The sequence below is a fragment of the Manacus candei genome, unplaced genomic scaffold (assembly GCF_025592945.1).
Source record: "Manacus candei isolate 608988 ecotype Guabito, Panama unplaced genomic scaffold, ASM2559294v1 h1tg000015l, whole genome shotgun sequence".
Taxonomy (NCBI): Eukaryota; Metazoa; Chordata; class Aves; order Passeriformes; family Pipridae; genus Manacus; species Manacus candei.
In genome coordinates, this window is record NW_026138063.1 from 23,050,926 (window position 1) to 23,068,997 (window position 18,072).

Here is an 18,072-nt window from a genome sequence, read left to right on the forward strand (position 1 = left end):
ACATGTAGATCTCCAAAGACATAATAACTGATTAATAAATCACTGAGTAAAGAGGAACTGGACAACTCTGAACAGAAAATTAACCATTCACAGCTTTTCCACATCCAAGGTGGTCTGTGCATACCTTCCCCTGAGTAATCAACAAGCAGCCCAAAAAAACAGAAGATGTTTTATTGTCTGAAGTGTTGCAATACAACAAATACATGATCTGTACAAAGGACATGATAGGGCCAGTTAAATACTATCAGGAGAAAGAAGTCTTCATATTCACAGTCCTCAGACAACATCTTATACCAGAACCTGAACCAACAATTCAAAGACTCACTTAAAAAAACCCCAAACAAGTTGTAAAAAAATTTAAAGGTCTCCAAAGAGTCTGTGGGTGCACTGTCTTACAGCAGAGCTCATGGGGTATTCTGTGAAGGGTCACAATGGCATCTTATTACCCTCAATGCTGATTTTCACTGCATGGGCCGATCTGCTTTTTTTCCTGATATCTGTGAATTTCCGCATCTGTTTGTCCAGTCGACTCACCCCTTTCTTAGAGGTCCCCTGGAACTTAAAAAATAAAACTAATAATTACCACTGAAAAAAAAGCAGACGTCCCAGAGGCCCAAGGCAAGCGGCGCATGCGAGGTCACCCCCGGGCCTGGCTGGTGTCTCTGTCCTTCCCCAGAGTGGGAAAGGCTCCCCCAGGATCTGCACGGCCCGTGTGGAGGCAGAGCCACTCAGCCATCACCCTGTTTGCTGGGTACAGTTTGCAAGTTTTCTCTCTACTGGCTGGAGGTGTGTCAGAACCACAGTGCACCAGTGTCACCCAAAAGGGCTTCCTGGGGGAGTTCAGACACGGATACACTGTGACTGAGGCTGACACGGCCTTTCCAAACTGCCATTTGTTTTAAAGGTCATGGATTAGTCCTTATAAAGCAAGAGATTACTGGGAGAAGTGTGTAGGGAGAAGCCAGAGAAATGCTAAGCTGACCATACAAGCTCTTTAGAAGTTATTGCATCTCATCTCTGTATTTGAACTGCAAGTGAAAAGCAGGCAGTGCAGCAGTTATTCTGCCCAGATTAAACACAGTGATGCTGTAACAAAACATCACTGAAGACAAACAGCAAGGACCTTCCAAGCCATAGCCCATACTTCCTAGAAGGCAATTTCCCCTAAGTAGACAACAGAAATAATAAACAATGAAACTGTCACACCTTTAAGTTTAGGAGAAACAGAGATATCCAAAACATGCTACATCGTATCTGACAAAACACATCCATTAGAAACTTGTTCCCATTGCTGAGGAAGGTGCCCCTGACACACTGATTTTAAATAAACTTTATTCATAAAACTGTTTCACTACTCATTGAAATTATAGCTGAAGTTTCACAGTGATTTTTAAGAAAATATTTTTTTTAAAACAAATAAATATGAAGCTTAAACTCAACAGTTATCTATCACTTGTGCTCGTCTCTTCCTGTCACTGTCAGCTTGTGGCAGCCCTGCTCAAAGCACTGAAATGCAGACCAGGAATTGTCAGAACAATTCCCACACTGATGCATGTTCTCCCACCCCACACTCACAATGGGGTGCTTCTTCTCCCCCGGTCTCATTCTCTGCCTCCCATCAACCACTCCTAAAGTCTCTTCACACTATCACATCACTCTACTTCCTTGAAAGAGGTGTGAAAAACACCTCCCTGTGCCCCCCTCAAAGATCAGCCACAGATGTTGGTGTGCAGTGACACGAGGTTCTGTACCAAGGGCTAAGAATTCCCATGTGTCGGTTCAGGTAAACCTGGAAAACCCAGTTGTGTCAGAACAGCACTTAAAACCACAGGTGGTGCAAAGCTGGTGCTGAGCACAGGTATTTTCACTGGACACCTGTCATTTGGGTACCCTGATGCTGTGCAGGCAGGTGCCATGGCAGGTGTTATGTGCTACAGCCTGTTTTCTCCTGTACAAGTTGCCTTGTAGGTCACAGTACAGACACGAGAGAATACAAGGAGAGTTTTCCAGGTTTAGGTTAGGGTGTACACACTGCTGTCCTGCATGTGCAAACTGCCAACAGCTGAAGCACATGCACTGTTCACACCTCCCTCGAGGGATACCTCTCCAACTTGGGAAGGCAGTGGCATGGCTACAGGGGCATCCTGTTGCCTTCAATGCTGAACTTGATGGCCCGATGCACTTTGCTGAGTCGTTTCTGTTCAGCAAACCGTCTCTTGTGCTTTTCCAAGCGACTAATACCTCTCTTAATAGTCCCGGGCTAGAAACAACATCTCAATTAATGCACAGAAGGAGAGAGAACAGCAGCAAGCACAGCAATTGTTACTTCTTCCATTTACACATACTCTACCACGTACACCCCTTTTAACTGAAACTGTACCAAGGTAGATGGATGAACCACAGAAAGCAACACAAAGGCCTCCACCGAAGCTATTCAAGTTTACCAAAACCTCAAAGGTTTCCCAAACTGGAATATTATCAGAACATGATAATGTTCTGGGGAGAGGTATAAAAATATCAGTGCAGTGACAGAGGTATTGAACTGCAGGTCTAGGTCAGAATGCTCTAAAGCAAGAGGCCTGTGATCAGATTCTCAGCCAAGAGAGAAACTCTGCAACAGTTATCTCAAAAATCTCTTGTCAGAGAAGCAATGAAACCTGAGTGAAAGCATCTGATGAGCTTAGAACAGCCCACTCGACAGAGAACTTACTGTCTACTCCCATTAGAAGAGCCCCTTAAAATAACTACCCTACTGTGCATGGCAATACAGTGACAGATCCCCAGGCTTAGGGCAGTCACCAGGAGAATGCCAGCGCTTACCCTGGAGGACTCCATCTCCACGTTCCACTTTGGCCTGACCACGTAGTCCTTGTTGGAGGGCATGGGCACCCTGGCACGGGCACAGAACCCGGGATCCCCGGGCCTGAGAGCCCTGCAGGAAAAGAGGACGTGACTGTTACGGACAAATCTTATCCAGAAAGAAGTACAGCAATGTGGTGTGTTCTCCTCTGACACACACTGCATACCACTGCCTCTAAAACCTCCACGCAATTGCCATATTGGTAGTACCACCAAAATACTTAAATCAAGTTTTTTTGAAAAAAACCCCAACCTACTTTTCCTCTCCAGTTAACACTTTCTCCAGGTCTCTGCGGGGAGTCTGCCCACCAGAGCTGCAAGAAAAACAAGTGTTTTTAAGCATCTATACACAGAGAAAGACAGAAATTTTAAAAAACGAAGTGTGGTAAAAGGAAAGAGAGGTCATAACTTATTATCCTTCTGTTTCCTTAATATTTACACAACATTTTCCTTGATGGAGTCTTAGAAAGAAGGATTTTGTGTTTCTGCCTGCTACTCCTACCTGCTCAGTTTCCTTCGATGAGGCATCTGTTCCAAATCTCTCTGTTCCCTCTCTTCTCTGGTCATGCCTTTGTAGTTTGAGGTAAGGCCAAAGATGGGTCGAGACCACTCATCTATTAAAAGAATAACTGGTTAACACAATGGCCAGGCCTCTGAAGTTTCTCTCACACCATTCCGGTGATCCAAGTACAGCTTTTAAAGTTTACGGCAAGTGTTTGTGCTTCCTTTCAACCAAACAAATGATTTGAGCCCTTAATACTTCATGGAAATCCAGCCTTGGGGACAGTAAGCCATCCCTGAAGTCTTGCTGTTGCCTGTTCTTTTGGAATCCCTCTGAGCTCTCAGAATACTCAGTGTCAGGAGCTCCTGCACACCAAGATGCTGTTTTAGAAATATGCAGAAGAGTTCCTAAAGAACACAAGTCCATCCTCAGTCTGCAGCCACTCCAGTGGTAAACTCTCAGTCAGCCAAGTCCTCTCTAAAGTCCATGGAATAAACAGCCCTCTGGCAGCACCCTCCTGCCTTTGCAGCACATACATGAGGGTCTGGACAACAAACCAAGAGAGGACCAGGGCAAATAAATGCCATCTGACTTAGGACAAGAACGAACTTCTGCATGCACCTTGTCCTGTTTAGTTCATGTAACAGTGTCTGTTAAGAGCTCTACAAAGTGATGGAACAGATCAATGAGGTTCCTACATGGCAGAATTAATTCCACTACAGACAACAGCAAAAAGTGTGCACTAGAGATTGATGCAGAGATTCCAATCTCAGCAACACAAAGTGAAGACAGGTCTACATACTGATCAGCTTCCCTGCCATGTCCTTGTTTGGTCTCGACTCTTTGGGGTGTTTGTAGAGATACATCACAGCCCGTCCAATCCCACTGTGCTTCAGGGTCTCTTGGCTCACACTGGGCAGCTGCAGGGTAGGAAAAGTCAGAAAATAGCAAGAAATTATGTCTGAACATTATTGGCATCACTGAACTTCACAAAAAGACCAAAACTCACCTTCACAATAAGCTCAAAAAATTAATCTTTTTCATTGTCCCACTAGAAATTGTTTAAAGTGTCAAACACCAAAAACTAGAAATCTGCCTTAATATTCTTGGGTTCATACACAAAATGAAGTAGGTTTCCAGAACTTTTTTACTCCAAATGCTCTTTAGCTTACGCTACCCCAAAACTGAGTTACTCCCTTCAAAGCATTCACTCTATAAAAATAACAAGTTAGGAGGCAAAAGCAAACATTTCCCTAAAGCACGTGACTATAAAACCACAGAGAAGCCACGAATCAAATGTTAAAAGTCAGTTCCAAACCTCTTGCAGGATCTTCAGAAGCTCCTCCCGTATCTTTAGTGCTGGCAGACTTCGGTCTGGAAGAGGAGAAAGCCACTCTTTGATGGCAGACATAACACCACTATCGATGAAAGTTTCTTTGAGGTCCTGCCTAGAAAGTTTAAAGAGAATCCCCAGAGTCATGTAATACAACAAAATCTTAAGATGTGGATGTGTTCCTTAAGCACAGTAGTGCATTTGAGTTTGTTTCATGTTAAATTAACAGGCAAAAATCACATGTAAGTTTAGGTTTTTGAGGTCACCTAGCTCCAACATTTACTTGGAAGAAAAAAAACTGCTTTACTGCATGTTCTGTAGAGCTGCAGTGTCACTCCGTGAAATCTAACAGATTCTGAATATTCCCCAAGGTTATAATTAACTGGAAAAATAACAACTCACTTTTTAAGATGCATAACTACAGTTGGTAGCAAAGTTAATTTCTTTAGTGCTGGTTTCTTTTGTGTATTCAGCTGTCGATCCTCCTGTAGGGAGTTGAAGAATCAGCACAAGTTAATCACACTTTAGTCAACATTTTCCTTAAAAGCATCACATTAGGAGTGTCCCCCTAAATTTACATTTTTTTCCCACTTCATGACTTCAATTGACTGCAATAACTGGAGTTCTCCATGCTATGCAGAGATAACCTCAACACTCTGTTAGTAAAACCTCACCTGAAAAACAGAGCAACGGGAAGGGAGAACACAAATATTCCCTTCAGCTGTGGGTTTCAAAATTACTGCCATCCAAGGCATTACTGTCATATCTGTTCAGTACTTGGCTCCCATATCTGGAACATCCACTGCAATCAACAGATTGCTGTGGTAATTCCTTTCTGCTCATCTTAATCCACTGAAGGCTCTTTCTGCACAATGGTTTTTTTATTGCAAGGGAGGAGATTCTTCTAATGCGTCTCTTCCCCTCCTCATGCTCCAGTATTTCAGACTTTACTGCCTCATTTGAAACATCTGGCTGTCATCTTGTCCAAAGAAAGACTTTCTTGCCAAGACCAAGGAAGTCTCAGTTATCTCCCAGAATGCTTTCTCACTCTCCCTGTCCCCCTGAACTCACTATCCTTCTGATCTTGTTCTCAGGAAAATGCTTCTGTTATTGCTATTTTTGAACTTCCTCAAGTTCTTATCTCAAATTGATTTTAATGTGTTTCACAGTGCTGTTTGTTCATTTGATGGCTTCTCAACAAAATAACAGAAGACACCTGACAGAAGGCAAGACCCCAATAAACCTTGCACAGTAACATATTAAACATTTCTCCTCGAAAAAGGCAGGCTGCCAAGGCAGAACTTCCCATGATTCTGTTGCTCTGTCATTTACCACAGCACTGTCACTCAGTTTAGAAAAGGGTCCTTCTCAGGAAAAAATAACCAAAGTACAACATATGCCAGTAATCATATAATGAAATTAATGCACAGTCCCTTTCTCAGTGTTTGATACACTTGTATATAGTTTACAGAGCACGTATATATCCCTTTTTATAGAACAGCTGATCTCAGCTGAGCAAATTAACTGATTTTAATTTTTAAAATTAGTATTCTCTCGAAATTTCAACAGAATAAATGTTTTAATTCAGAATAGCAAAATAACATTTAAACAGTTACACAGACACTGAAAGCTTTCCGATGTGTACAGATCACTCCTCCGAAACACAAGCCAGATTTTTGTATGTTACTGATCACAAGATTTTCCCTTAGAATGGAGTTGAATTTTAAGGTGCCTTTGGAGCCTGGAAAACTCACCTCAGCAGCTTCATTCATCTTGACAATCATGGCACTGACCACGTCGTCTGCGTCACTGATGAACGTCCCACCGTCGCGGTTCCGCCGGCGCTTGCCGCTCATACTCTTCTTCCGTTGGAGCATCATGTCAAAATCTGACATGAAGTCCATGCTGAAATATGAGAGAGTTGGATAATTTTGTATTTCCATCGTGTACAAACACTATGTCTCAAGGTCCCTGTGAGATAATTAGTGTGCAAAATGGAAAATTAGCAAAGGGCTCCAATGGCTCCAAGATGCCCTTGGACCTTGTTGCAACGGCCAACACGTGCACACATATAATATTCAAGGTTCAAAATGTCCTCAAGCTGGCACTGCAGCTGACAAACATTTAGCTTTCCTATACCTGCCATACACTGCTCTGATGCTACTGGAGCAGCCAGAAAGGAAACTGAAAACATGCTGATGGCAAGTCTTGCACCAGCAAAGAAAACACACCTACGACTCCAACGCTGAACTGCTAATGCTTGTTTGATTTCACTGAGGTTTTGATGTGAGCTATGAAATCTTGTCTCTGAGGCAGCAGGACAAGTAATCTGCTCTGGACTGCCACTGACCAAACTGCACAAGCTGGGACAGGACCTTGTCCTAGTTCATGAGAACACTGCAGAAATACAGTCCCAGACCTTTCTAAGCTAAGAATTCCAGCCAGTCTTTGGAGGAGCCCTTTCACCAAAATCTTGCATTAACAAATGAGTATGTAACACACTGACTTACTGCTTCCCTCTTTTGATGTTGTCATCAGAGTCTGATTCATCTGCTGTCTCCTTCATGTCTCCATCACCCTTCTCTTCCTCCAAATCCTCCTGGTTAAAACCCTGATGGGTAAAGACAGTGCAAATCAGTGTATGGATTAAGACTGAGCATCTACTCAGGCACCTGACACTGACAAGTCTGCAGAGGATCTAGAAAGAAGAGCAAAGTCTTTCTAATTCCACCTGTGACTGTCATACCAACATGTCTCCCAACAGAAGAGCTGTAAATATTATTTAACCCCGAGACTACCCCAGTGAGTCCAGCAGACACAAAGCTGATCTTGTACAGCATAAGCATTCCCCCCTTCAAGATCAGACCTAGTAAGTGAACGGGAGACATCCACAATAACACTTACTGTAAATTCCTCCTCTTCCTCATCACCAGATTCTCCAAATATATCTGCAATCAGGTTCCTGTGAAGGAAACAGCAACATTTAGCTATTTGGATGGCAACAGTGAGATGTGCCTTTTCTGCAAAATCTCCAGTGACGGTGTGGAGATCCCCTTTTTGTCCTGCCTCCTACTACTGACCTTCCTCTTCACATCACCAATGAAAGTGGACAGTCATTCATTCCCTGGTTGAGATTCATCCATTCTCCATTCAACATCACTCCCACTACCTGCCACCCTGAAAGAATTCACAATCCCAGAAGCACTTACTCTTGTTCATTTCCAGATTCACTGTCACTGCCAAACAGATCTTTCTCTTCTTTCTTCTTCCCAGCATTTTCTTTTCTTTCTTCTTCTTCTTCTTCTTCCTCCTCACTGTCTGATACAATGTTTTTCTTCCTTTTGTCAGACTTCTCTGAAGCAGCATCACTATCTGATTCTTCCACATCAGAAAGGATTCGTACCTTTTTTGCAGCTGCTAGCAGAGAGGAGCATTACTACATGTCCCAGAAACAGAGGATACAAGTGGTACTCTCAAAAAACTATTCCCTGACTAGTCTTCCTACACAAAATCACTGCCATTTCTTAAAAGCATATAAATTCTAAACTCTGTTTAATTAAATCAGCAACTGGATTTATCTACCTATCCATAAAAGATCTATCCACATTTATCCATAAAAAATTGTAATTTCAAATCTGAATCTCACTGTCAGTACACAAAAATAAGAAAAAACCCATAGGAAAAAAAAGACTAGAGAGAGAACAACAAAGTAGAGAAATAACAAACTATCATGACAACCAATGCCAGCATAAAGCAAGACCACTACTGTCTTCTCTTCTGTTACACCTACTTATTATTCAAAAGTATTAGATAGATATTCACACAGCAAAGCAGTTAGACTAACAGCCTCTACGAAATTTTGCTCTAAAACCAAACCTGATTCATGGTTTCTCACTTAGATGCTTTATTCACATGGACACAATGAATTTACTTTCACATCCCTGCCTGTCACAGCACACTTTCACAGTATAGTTCCTTACGTGTTTTCTCGCTCTCATCCTCGCTGTCAGAAAGTATGGCTGTTTTCCTCTTCACCGTCTTCTCCTCCTCTTTCTCATCTTCATCACTGTCCGATATTTTACGTCTCTTAGGAGCTTCATCTTCACTGTCAGAGCCCTGAAATCCTTCCCTTACACGTTCATTATCCGAATGATGGGAGTCATTCTGCACCTCCTCCTTCCTGTCCTCCCCATCGCTGTCCTCAGACTCTATCTGTTTGTGCCTGGCCACATCCTCGCTCTCCGAGTCGCTGCCTGGCCGCTTGCGGAGCTCCTCGCTCTCCGAGTCGCTGCCCGGCTGCTTCTGGAGCTCCTCGCTCTCCGAGTCGCTGCCCGGCTGCTTGTGTGATTCCTCGTTTTCAAAATCACTGCTGGGGTCCCTGGGAGGGTCTCCATTGTCAGAGTCACTCGCTCGGTGATTTAAGGCCTCCTCGTTTTCAGAGTCACTTAAAGGCCGGTTTGGATGCTCCTCAGCATCAGAATCACTGTCTTTCCCTCCGTGAGCTGCTTCATTGTCTGAATCACTCACATTGTGATTTGGAGGCTCCTCATTATCTGAATCACTGTCCTTTTGCCTTGGGATATCTTCATTTTCAGAGTCTGTCAAATGAGGCTCTCCCACTTGCCCATCGTCTTCTCCATCGCTGTGTTCATTCTGAAACAGAAAAATAATCTCAGGCAACTAAGCAAAAAAAACCTTAACAAGTAAAGAAAAAGATGTTCTGAATTTTTGCTTGTCCTTCCTCCAAGATACTGCAAACTGAAATACTTTCTACACAGAAATAATTAGACAATTTGCATCAAATACTATCAAATACTTCAGCTCAAGAAAAACATTAAGAGATCAATGGAGGTTTGTCTGCCCTGCAGCTCAATCATGTTTTGGAAATGGTACCAGAATTTAAAAACCACTTAAATAAACATGTTCAAGAGGGGTGCAGTTCCTCAAGGGTAAGGGCTTAGTACCTTTATTTTAAAAGGTCAGGCCTTCAAAATGGTTTAGTTCAGATCCTCAGTAACAAAGCAAGAAACAGTACCTTGCATTTGTCATTTTATTTTCCTTAAGATCTCAAGCAGATATTTTCTGTATGAAATACATTTTACTGAAGCTGCACGTGCATTATGCTTCAAGTGAAGCTCAAGAGAGCTAGTGCCTGTTCCTTCTTTGCCCAGGAAACCTATTTAAGAACAAGCCATGACCAAAAGCCTACCAAAAAACAGGAATAAAGTTTTAGTCAGACCTTTCAGAGTATCATTGTTAGCAAGTTTTGTGTTTCAATGTGTAGGAATTTAAGAACAGATTTGACACTTGTCTCCCTTAAGCTGACAGCTCCCATGCTTATCCACACACTGGAGAGAAACCACGCACCCATCTGAGAACTTGAGCACTGAAACACAATCCTTTGTCCTTTCTACACAGCAAAAAATACTGAGCCACATGCTCCATTTTTGGAAGAACCTTTCACAAGCCACCTTGTCAAGTCTAACTACTGACAACATTGTCTTTTATCTTTCCTACAACACCTAAATTTCTACTTGGGAAAAAAATCTCCCTTTCATTTACCTGAGGATACAAATTAGGCTCTTGGACACCCAATCCATTAACCCAGCACACCTCTCACAGCCACTGCCACCATAATCCTATTTTCAGCTGAAAACAACAATATTGTACCAGGAACTTCTCTTCTGCACACCCAACTCAACTCCTCAGGGCTGATTTTGTCCCAGCTATGAACTCCTTTCTCCACTTGGAGAAAACTGAGTTTTTATTGTCCTGGTTAAGACCTGTATGTCCTGTTGTTTCCAAATCCTTTTTGTCTGTAATTTAATTTCCTCGGAAACAGACTTTCTGTCTACTTTTATTTTCTATAGTCATTCAACTCTCACATTCAGAGCCATACAAAATAATGCACGTGTAGCTATCCTAAAACAAACAACATTACTAATCTTTAAAATGCATGATTCAGGAGGAATTTTAAATAAAACTAATTTTAATTGCTTTTAGGAACTACTCCCTGCAGTACTATTCTAAGTGGCAAACAGCACTGTTTTATAAGACTTTGGACCGTATGCATTTATTCCCTTGGCTAGCACTTGATAAAGATCTTCTGAATTACTGCAAAATGACTAACAGAAAGTTACTGCACAATGAAAAAACTCTGGGACTATGTAATTTTAAAACATGCACTTCAAATACAACTTCACTATTTCCACGTTACTTAATGCTAACTACAAACAGCTGCTGGGACAATCTGAGTTGTTTCTCTTGCTGCTTGTTCCTGTTTCTACAGCAATGCATCTTTTGAATCCTGCTGGTATTATGCAGTACTTCTTCCTCCTCACAGAAAGGAAACATGGTTCTGTTAAAACCTGAATTTGGAATTTTAAATAATTAAATAGGAAGACTAAGAAGTTACAGAACTGAGGACGACCATACACACTCAACTCTCAGCTTGTTACAGAATTTTATTTACTACTTTTATTGCCTTACCAAAAAATCACTTTGACTGCCCTCTCCTGTATCTCCCACATAAACCAATCACAGGTACATGATTTTCTCTGACTATTACTTGAGATTAAAGAAAATTGCAGCTGGGAACAGAACAGGAAACTCAAGATTTCACAGCAGTTACAGATAAGGTTACAGATCAGGTCACTAAGAAGTACTGAAATGCAGAGATCTACACTGAAATTGATGTCTATAGTAACAAAAATTCTTTAATCCTTGTTTTCCTACCATTTAATTTTGGTGGGTTTGTCCGTCTTCTCTCAATGTCAGATGGTGAATAGTACTGATAACTATGTCAGCAGTAATAAGACATTTTGCTAAACAAACCCAAGGAAATTAATTCAAATACCTCTGTTAAAGGTATTAGGCTCATCACCTTCCTGACTGCCACTTTAGAGATTCTTTGTGAAAAACTAAACGAAACCAAAAGCAACTAGTATCAGTAAACATTTCTGATATTTCTAAGGTCAAAAGTGTGGCTGCAGGTTATATAACCACCTGTTCAGAATAAATTACTAAATCACAAAGACTTGGTAAGAAGACATTATAATTATAGAGCATTATTACAGAAGCACTTGACAAGACAGTGAACTTCTAATCTTGTTACTGCAAACTGACAATCACTCCTGAGAAGGAAGATGTTTGGGGAGGCAGAGCAGCCCCACAGCTGACCAGCTCACACTGGTTACACAGAAGCCCTCCAGCAGCTCCATGTGCTGCACTAGCCAAGCCACAGCTGAGGTCCCAGGGGTGTCCCTCCACTCCTGGGCACACCTGAGGTCCCAGGGGTGTCCCTCCACTCCTGGGCACACCTGAGGTCCCAGGGGTGTCCCTCCACTCCTGGGCACACCTGAGGTCCCAGGGGTGTCCCTCCACTCCTGGGCACACCTGAGGTCCCAGGGGTGTCCCTCCACTCCTGGGCACACCTGAGGTCCCAGGGGTGTCCCTCCACTCCGGGGCACAGCTGAGGTCCCAGGGGTGTCCCTCCACTCCTGGGCACACCTGAGGTCCCAGGGGTGTCCCTCCACTCCGGGGCACAGCTGAGGTCCCAGGGGTGTCCCTCCACTCCTGGGCACACAGCCCTGCTGTGGGAGCTGGGGCAGGGCTGCCCCAAGCAGCACCCCCGCTGTCAGTGAGCTCAGCAGCCCTGCAGAGCTGACACACTGCCTCAGACCAGCACCAACACAGCTCAGCACCTCCTGCAGCAGTGCTGAGCCCCAGCACAGCCAGGCCCTGCCCACAGCCCGCAGTGCAAAGGGCTTCTGCACACAATTCATGACTCAGAATGTTTTGGAATGTGACTGATATCAGAAGTGCATGCATCTTCACAGTGAAATGACTAAATGCTACTGGATATGTTTGATAGGCTTCCCCTCCCCTTTTTTAATTTACTAAGTCGTCTCTAAAAAAGTGTTTTCAAAGAAATCAAGTATGTAATTTTGGAGTTTTCTAATTTTCCTTTTCCAAATAATTAAAAGATTAGACATCCACAAAATCAAGTAGGTCTCAGGTAACTGCTACTGCATTTTTCTCTAATTCCTTTACTTTCTTTTCTTCCTCCTCTTTATCTATAAACATTTTAATTGAGATGTCCTTAGTTTTGTTTTTTTTAACTGAAAGAATTCTGTAACATGAGGCTTTAGTACAGTATAAGGAATACATCAAAAATCAAATTTACAGTGTTATCCTTCTAAATAAAAAATTTCAGTTAGCAGGTAGTTTATTGGAGAAACATGCAGCCACTTTTAAGAGGTACTTCTTTGATAATTTGGTAAGTTCAACAAAATTGACCCATCCACTACAATCTCATGAATGACAAGTGTTAAACTAAGACCTACATAACCATCATAGGCAGATCAGCAAGTTCCTCCTTTTTCAGAAGTGTCAGATATTTGTGTGTGTTTGTTAACAGTGACAGTGAAACCAGAACTCAAACCCTGAAACAGCAGTGACTTGGTGAAAGTGTAAGACTTAAGTCATTACAGATTTCCATATAAGCCTGACTTGTACAAACACTGTAAACATGATTTCAGATTCATTACTGTACTAAAACTATGTGTTATCTAATTCTAATTGCCTAAAGCAGAATCAGTAAGGACATCAAGAAGAACATTTATAGATAAAGTAGGACTGGGGGAAGGAAAGCCAGAAAAGAATTGTGGAAAAGAAAAACCCACATACCTGAGACCTACATAAGTAATTCCTCAGGATTCCCCTTTTCTTTAAAGTTAAGAACCTGAAAGAAAAGTTTGAAATTTTAAAACTTCAGTTCTTTACATCTGAGTTCTAAATTAGAGACGAAATAGTAATTAAATAAACTTAACTGATTAGGCTGCCTCAAAGGTTTTATTACCTTTGAGTGTCATTCTTCCCACATACTCCTTAACATGATGGGAATAAGAGGATGAGAGAATATTTAGGGTAAATAATATGAGAGATGACTGAAAGCTACTCCTTTCAGAGAGAGCTGCTCCACATTATTGCCTTTGGAGTGCAAAAATGAACTCCATCCATGGAGGGAAAGCTAAGAATTAAGACTTCATAACAAAACAAAATATTCCAATGGTTGATTTGAAGTGAAGCAAATAAAGCATTAAGGATTGAAGGTTCACATTTTTACTGGACAGAAACCTGGTTTAACTTGGATTTATTTTTTTTTAAGATGGACTTTCTAAAGTATTTCTGAGGAATATTCAACAGCCAGCACAGAACAGAGCCCTTAAAATAAGTCAGCACATGAAGAGAATCAGTTAACAACAACAGGTACTTTTGAGTTACTTAAATCTGAAAGAAACACACTGCAAATTTAAACAACAGTCAACTATCTCTTCTTTTGGAGAGATTGCAAGTTACTTTGCCACAGTAAATAAAATTTAAATCCCAGATGAGCATAGAAAAGCAAGAACCAACGATCAAGCTTTTGTACACAGCAGAAAAAGTTTAATATTATTGTAGCAGCACCATGACTCTCCATGCAGTCACTATTTTTCATTAAAACAGAAGTACTAAAGCCCTCTGACAGACAGTTACTTTTCCCATTCTCCCACAGTGGGAGATGCTGCCTTGCACCAAATCTATTCTTCCATTGTAAATATCAACACCTTCTAAGAAGAACTAAACTCCAAATGTGGTTTACACTCAAGTTCAAATACATGGAAAGAACTTTCATTTTATACGAATACAAAAATCTTCATCTACTTTCTAACTCAGAGGGAAGTATGAATTCAATAAAGGCCAGGAAGAAAAGAAAAGGACTGCAAGTTACACCACAGTGGAATCAAGCCTTCTGACACATCAGCCTATGTCACATTTTAAGCAACTTTTAAAATGTATAACACTGAAAACCTACTCAGAGTAAATCCTTATCTTTACATAAAATGCAACAAAATATGCAGAGCACAGTGAACTTTGATTACAGGTTTTGTGAGTATCAAAAAGTTGTCCCTAACTTTGTTGGTGGACGACATGAGTTCACATTCCTTCTTACCAAGACTTGATGTAGCTCTATTGTGAGTCACAAAAAATTCTTTAAAATTAATCTTAACTACCAAACTGTCTTAGAAATCTAAAGGTAACTTTCACTTTTATCAGAATCTCTTCTCAACCAAAACAGTGAATCCACAAATGAAGTGACTCTCCCTCAGACACAACCCTGGACCAAAGGCTCTCCAGAGTGAATGCTTCTTCTAGTAAGAACCTCTTCAGAGGAAGAACAGGTCCCATTTAACCTGCTCCACACGCACCTTTAATCTGCTCTTTTGGGAATGACAAGGACAAAACCAGCACAAAACAGACCTGAGAGTCAGTGACCCCATCTGAGATGGAAGCTGGAAGAGCATTTACACTCTGGCAAGGAAATCTTCGTCTCCAAAACGCGTGGCTTTACATTACTGTGTGGAATTTCAGGTACAACTTCCAATTCCTCATAATCCACGGCTTAGAATTTCAAACCTAAAAATGTTATCTTTGTGCAATTGAGTATAACAATATTAAACTTATTCAAGTTCAAAACAGTGCGTGCTATTAAAACAATTAAGAAGAAAAATGAAAAAAGACCCTATCCTACATACCGGTTAAGAGATTATCCAACTTTTTTTCTAGAGGTAAAGTTTTGCCAGATGGGACCCTTAAGAACTGAATAAAACATGAATGTCTGGGTTAAGAGAGAATGCCTCTTTAAACAACAACAAAAGAGAACTGAGAGAATAGTAAACTTTATCTAGATAAAGCTCCCGTAGTACCTCTGAATGGTGCCCTACACTTCCATTCTCCGATCCAGAATGCTGCTCATTTCCTTCATCTTCCACATCAGATCCCGAGTCTCGCTCGTCTTGCACTGGAGTAGCTCCTCCATCATCTATCCCCAGGTTAAAAACAGAAAGTAAAACTCAATGACACCTCGCAGCATTTAAAGGAGCCGTCCAGGCTCCCGCTCTAACGCGGAGGGGAAAGAACCTCGGGTCCGAACAAACCACCTCAGACACCCCTAAAGAGTGCACAAAACCATCTATACCATGCGGGCAGCGACTGATACACTGCCCAGACACTGGGCTGTTAAAGTCTCCGGCCCCGCGGGCCCCGCTGTGCCCGGCGCCCTCCCCGGCAGGGCCCCGCGCCGCTACCTGACTGCTCCCCGCCCTAACAGTTGTGTCCATGGTGCCCGTGCCGGCCCCGCGCCCCTACCCGACCGCTCCCCGCCGTAATAGCGTGTGTCCATGGCTGTCCGTGCCGGCCCCGCGCCCCTACCTGACTGCTCCCCGCCGTAGTAGTCGGTGTCCATGCCGGGCCCGGGCTGGCGGCGGGCACTGCCCTCGGCGCTGCCCCGGCCCCGCCGCCCCACACAGGAACAAGATGGCGCCTCCCCGCTCAGCACCGCCCCCGCCCCGCGCGCGCCGCCGGCCGGGTCTCGCGAGACCTCCCAGGGCAGCCGCCGCCGGGGCCGTAACGTCCCCACGCGCGACCGCGCCCGGCCGGGTCGTTTTTAACCACATCGAACTAAACGCCGTTCCTTCCTCCCCCCAAAGTCTTTTTTTATTTTCCCCCTAGAATATCGTTTGGTTTCAGCTTGATAACTGAAGCGCTGGGGAAACTGAAGGAGCCTTTGAGGAAAAAAGGCTGTTTGTAGCCCCCGCGTGACCGCGGGCAGCGCACAGCTGCAGTGTGACACGAGTGGGATCCCGGCAGAGGGCTTTCCTTGGGTGAATTCCTGGGGGAATTTCCAGGACCGAAACATCTCCTGACAGCGTTCATGGCTCCCCGAGCCCACAGCCCTGAGCTACACGAGGGATCCCTACATCTCCCTTCTGCCAGACCAAGGCACATCACCACAGGGATAATGGGTGGGAGACCCACAGTGTCATCTAGAGTAGAATAGATTTTGCCATTTAAATAACAGGTAGATTTATCTGCTCCCTACAAACCAAGTGAGCACGATTAACGTGCATCTCCACAAGAAGGCAGCAGGGCTCGGGTACAGGCACACAAGTGGGCTCGGGACGGGGCAGTGGGGGCCGGCAGTGTCCGTGTCACCGCTGCCCAGAGAGGGACCGCGGCCGGCCATGGAGAGGGAGGAACAGCCGGCCCAGCAAATTTAGGTCTGGCTGTCCTCGCTGAAGCTGCAGTTCAATCTAGTTCATGTGTGGGTGGTTCCTCCAGATTTAGCCTTCAGGATTGACTGGAAGTTTGCCCTGAGCTCCCAGGTGATGGTGACTTCCGGAGTAAACACAGGGGCAGAACAATCCCCATCTTTTCCAGGGATTGTCGTGTTCTGTTTCAGTAACCCTCATCCTCTGAGCAGTGTTACTACTCAAGTATTTGGCATGCCCATGATATGTCAGTAGGGGATTGCTGGTGATGACTATCATTGATGCATAATTTCAAAATGGAAAGTCTAATAAATGTGTACAGTGCTGGTCTCCTGCCCCTCAGTCTTCATTTTCTGGGAGGATACAGGTCAATGTGAGACACAGAAAACTGCTGGGTATGTCATTTGGCATATTTCTAAATGGCACTGATTTTTATAATCCTACATGCTACACTCTTGTTCAGGGACATCAAACTTTGGTAAGTTGATTATTCTGGGCAAAATGAGTCTATTTGTTCTGTGCTAGAGGCACCTTAGAATGGATGGCAGGGAGGTTAAGCCATTATTAACCAACACACTCCAAAAGCAAGCACAGTTATAATGCAGGGAGTTCAGTGTACCAGGTTAAACACAGCTGAGATTTCAGGATTGAGTTATTACTCAACATCTTCTACATCTCACTTAGAAGGAGAAATCAACAGTGAAGTCAGACGTTTCTTGGATACAATCCTATATTCTTAGCAAAAACGCAGAAAACATTTTTTCCCCCCTGAAAGCAGGATACCTAAAATAAAATGTCTCTTTGCTTACAGCTCTACAGGTCTTTTCCAGATTGCCCCCATTCCCTCAGGGATCCTCGAGACTACACTCTTGATGCTATCACGTTCTTTTTTCCTGCTTCTGTATGACTTTTACTGCTTTTAGGTCTTTGTGTGGTGTGGTTTCACTTAGATCTTTTCTGGAAGGAGCAGGCACACGTGTTGTCAGTATGTGATGGGAGGCCCCTGTCATTTCACTTGTCTGACTTCCATAAAGAAAGGGAATGGCTTTATACAACTGACTAAATAGAAGGCAGGATGACAACTTTGCAACACAACACATAAAGTTCTCTGCAGAAAAAGCACTAAGGAAATAACTTGGGAGTAGTGTAACAGAAAATAGAAACTAACAAAAAAAAAAAAAAAGGTTGAATAATGTGTACAAAGGTACACAGAAGTTGTACCAAGGGACCTAGAAAACACAGGAGTCTATCCCATACTAAAGTTCCATGCAGTATCAGAGTATGAT

General features: G+C 43.0%; 1 protein-coding gene across 3 annotated transcripts; it reads right to left on the minus strand.

Moving 5' to 3' along the window:
* Positions 1 to 150: 150 nt before the first annotated feature.
* IWS1 (interacts with SUPT6H, CTD assembly factor 1) lies at positions 151 to 16,089 on the minus strand. 3 transcript variants are annotated; one of them, XM_051782412.1, is made up of 15 exons: positions 15,948 to 16,089; positions 15,443 to 15,558; positions 8,675 to 9,347; positions 7,904 to 8,108; positions 7,599 to 7,656; positions 7,205 to 7,305; positions 6,449 to 6,599; positions 5,097 to 5,179; positions 4,680 to 4,809; positions 4,164 to 4,281; positions 3,362 to 3,473; positions 3,117 to 3,173; positions 2,821 to 2,932; positions 2,103 to 2,260; positions 446 to 558 (listed from the first exon to the last, which is right to left on the minus strand). In XM_051782412.1, exons 1-14 carry the CDS (start codon positions 15,979 to 15,981, stop codon positions 2,132 to 2,134), a joined length of 2,079 nt encoding a protein of 692 aa, XP_051638372.1. In that variant the 5' UTR covers positions 15,982 to 16,089; the 3' UTR covers positions 446 to 558; positions 2,103 to 2,131. The 3 variants fall into 3 exon arrangements, with proteins under 3 accessions (XP_051638370.1, XP_051638371.1, XP_051638372.1); XM_051782410.1 differs by lacking the exon at positions 2,103 to 2,260 and having other exon boundaries at positions 151 to 558; XM_051782411.1 differs by lacking the exons at positions 2,103 to 2,260; positions 15,443 to 15,558; positions 15,948 to 16,089 and adding exons at positions 13,383 to 13,437; positions 14,997 to 15,031 and having other exon boundaries at positions 151 to 558.
* Between the last annotated feature and the right edge of the window lie 1,983 nt (positions 16,090 to 18,072).

What these genes read in the sequence shown, in the direction of transcription:
- IWS1 (XM_051782410.1), bottom strand. Translation starts at nt 15,981, where the DNA reads ATGGACACCGACTACTACGGCGGGGAGCAGTCAG. An exon ending in CTACGGCGGGGAGCAGTCAG is followed by an intron (nt 15,559 to 15,947) that starts GTAGGGGCGCGG and finishes ACCTGGGGATAG; the next exon opens with ATGATGGAGGAGCTACTCCA. An exon ending in CATGGCAGGGAAGCTGATCA is followed by an intron (nt 3,474 to 4,163) that starts GTATGTAGACCT and finishes TTCTTTTAATAG; the next exon opens with ATGAGTGGTCTCGACCCATC.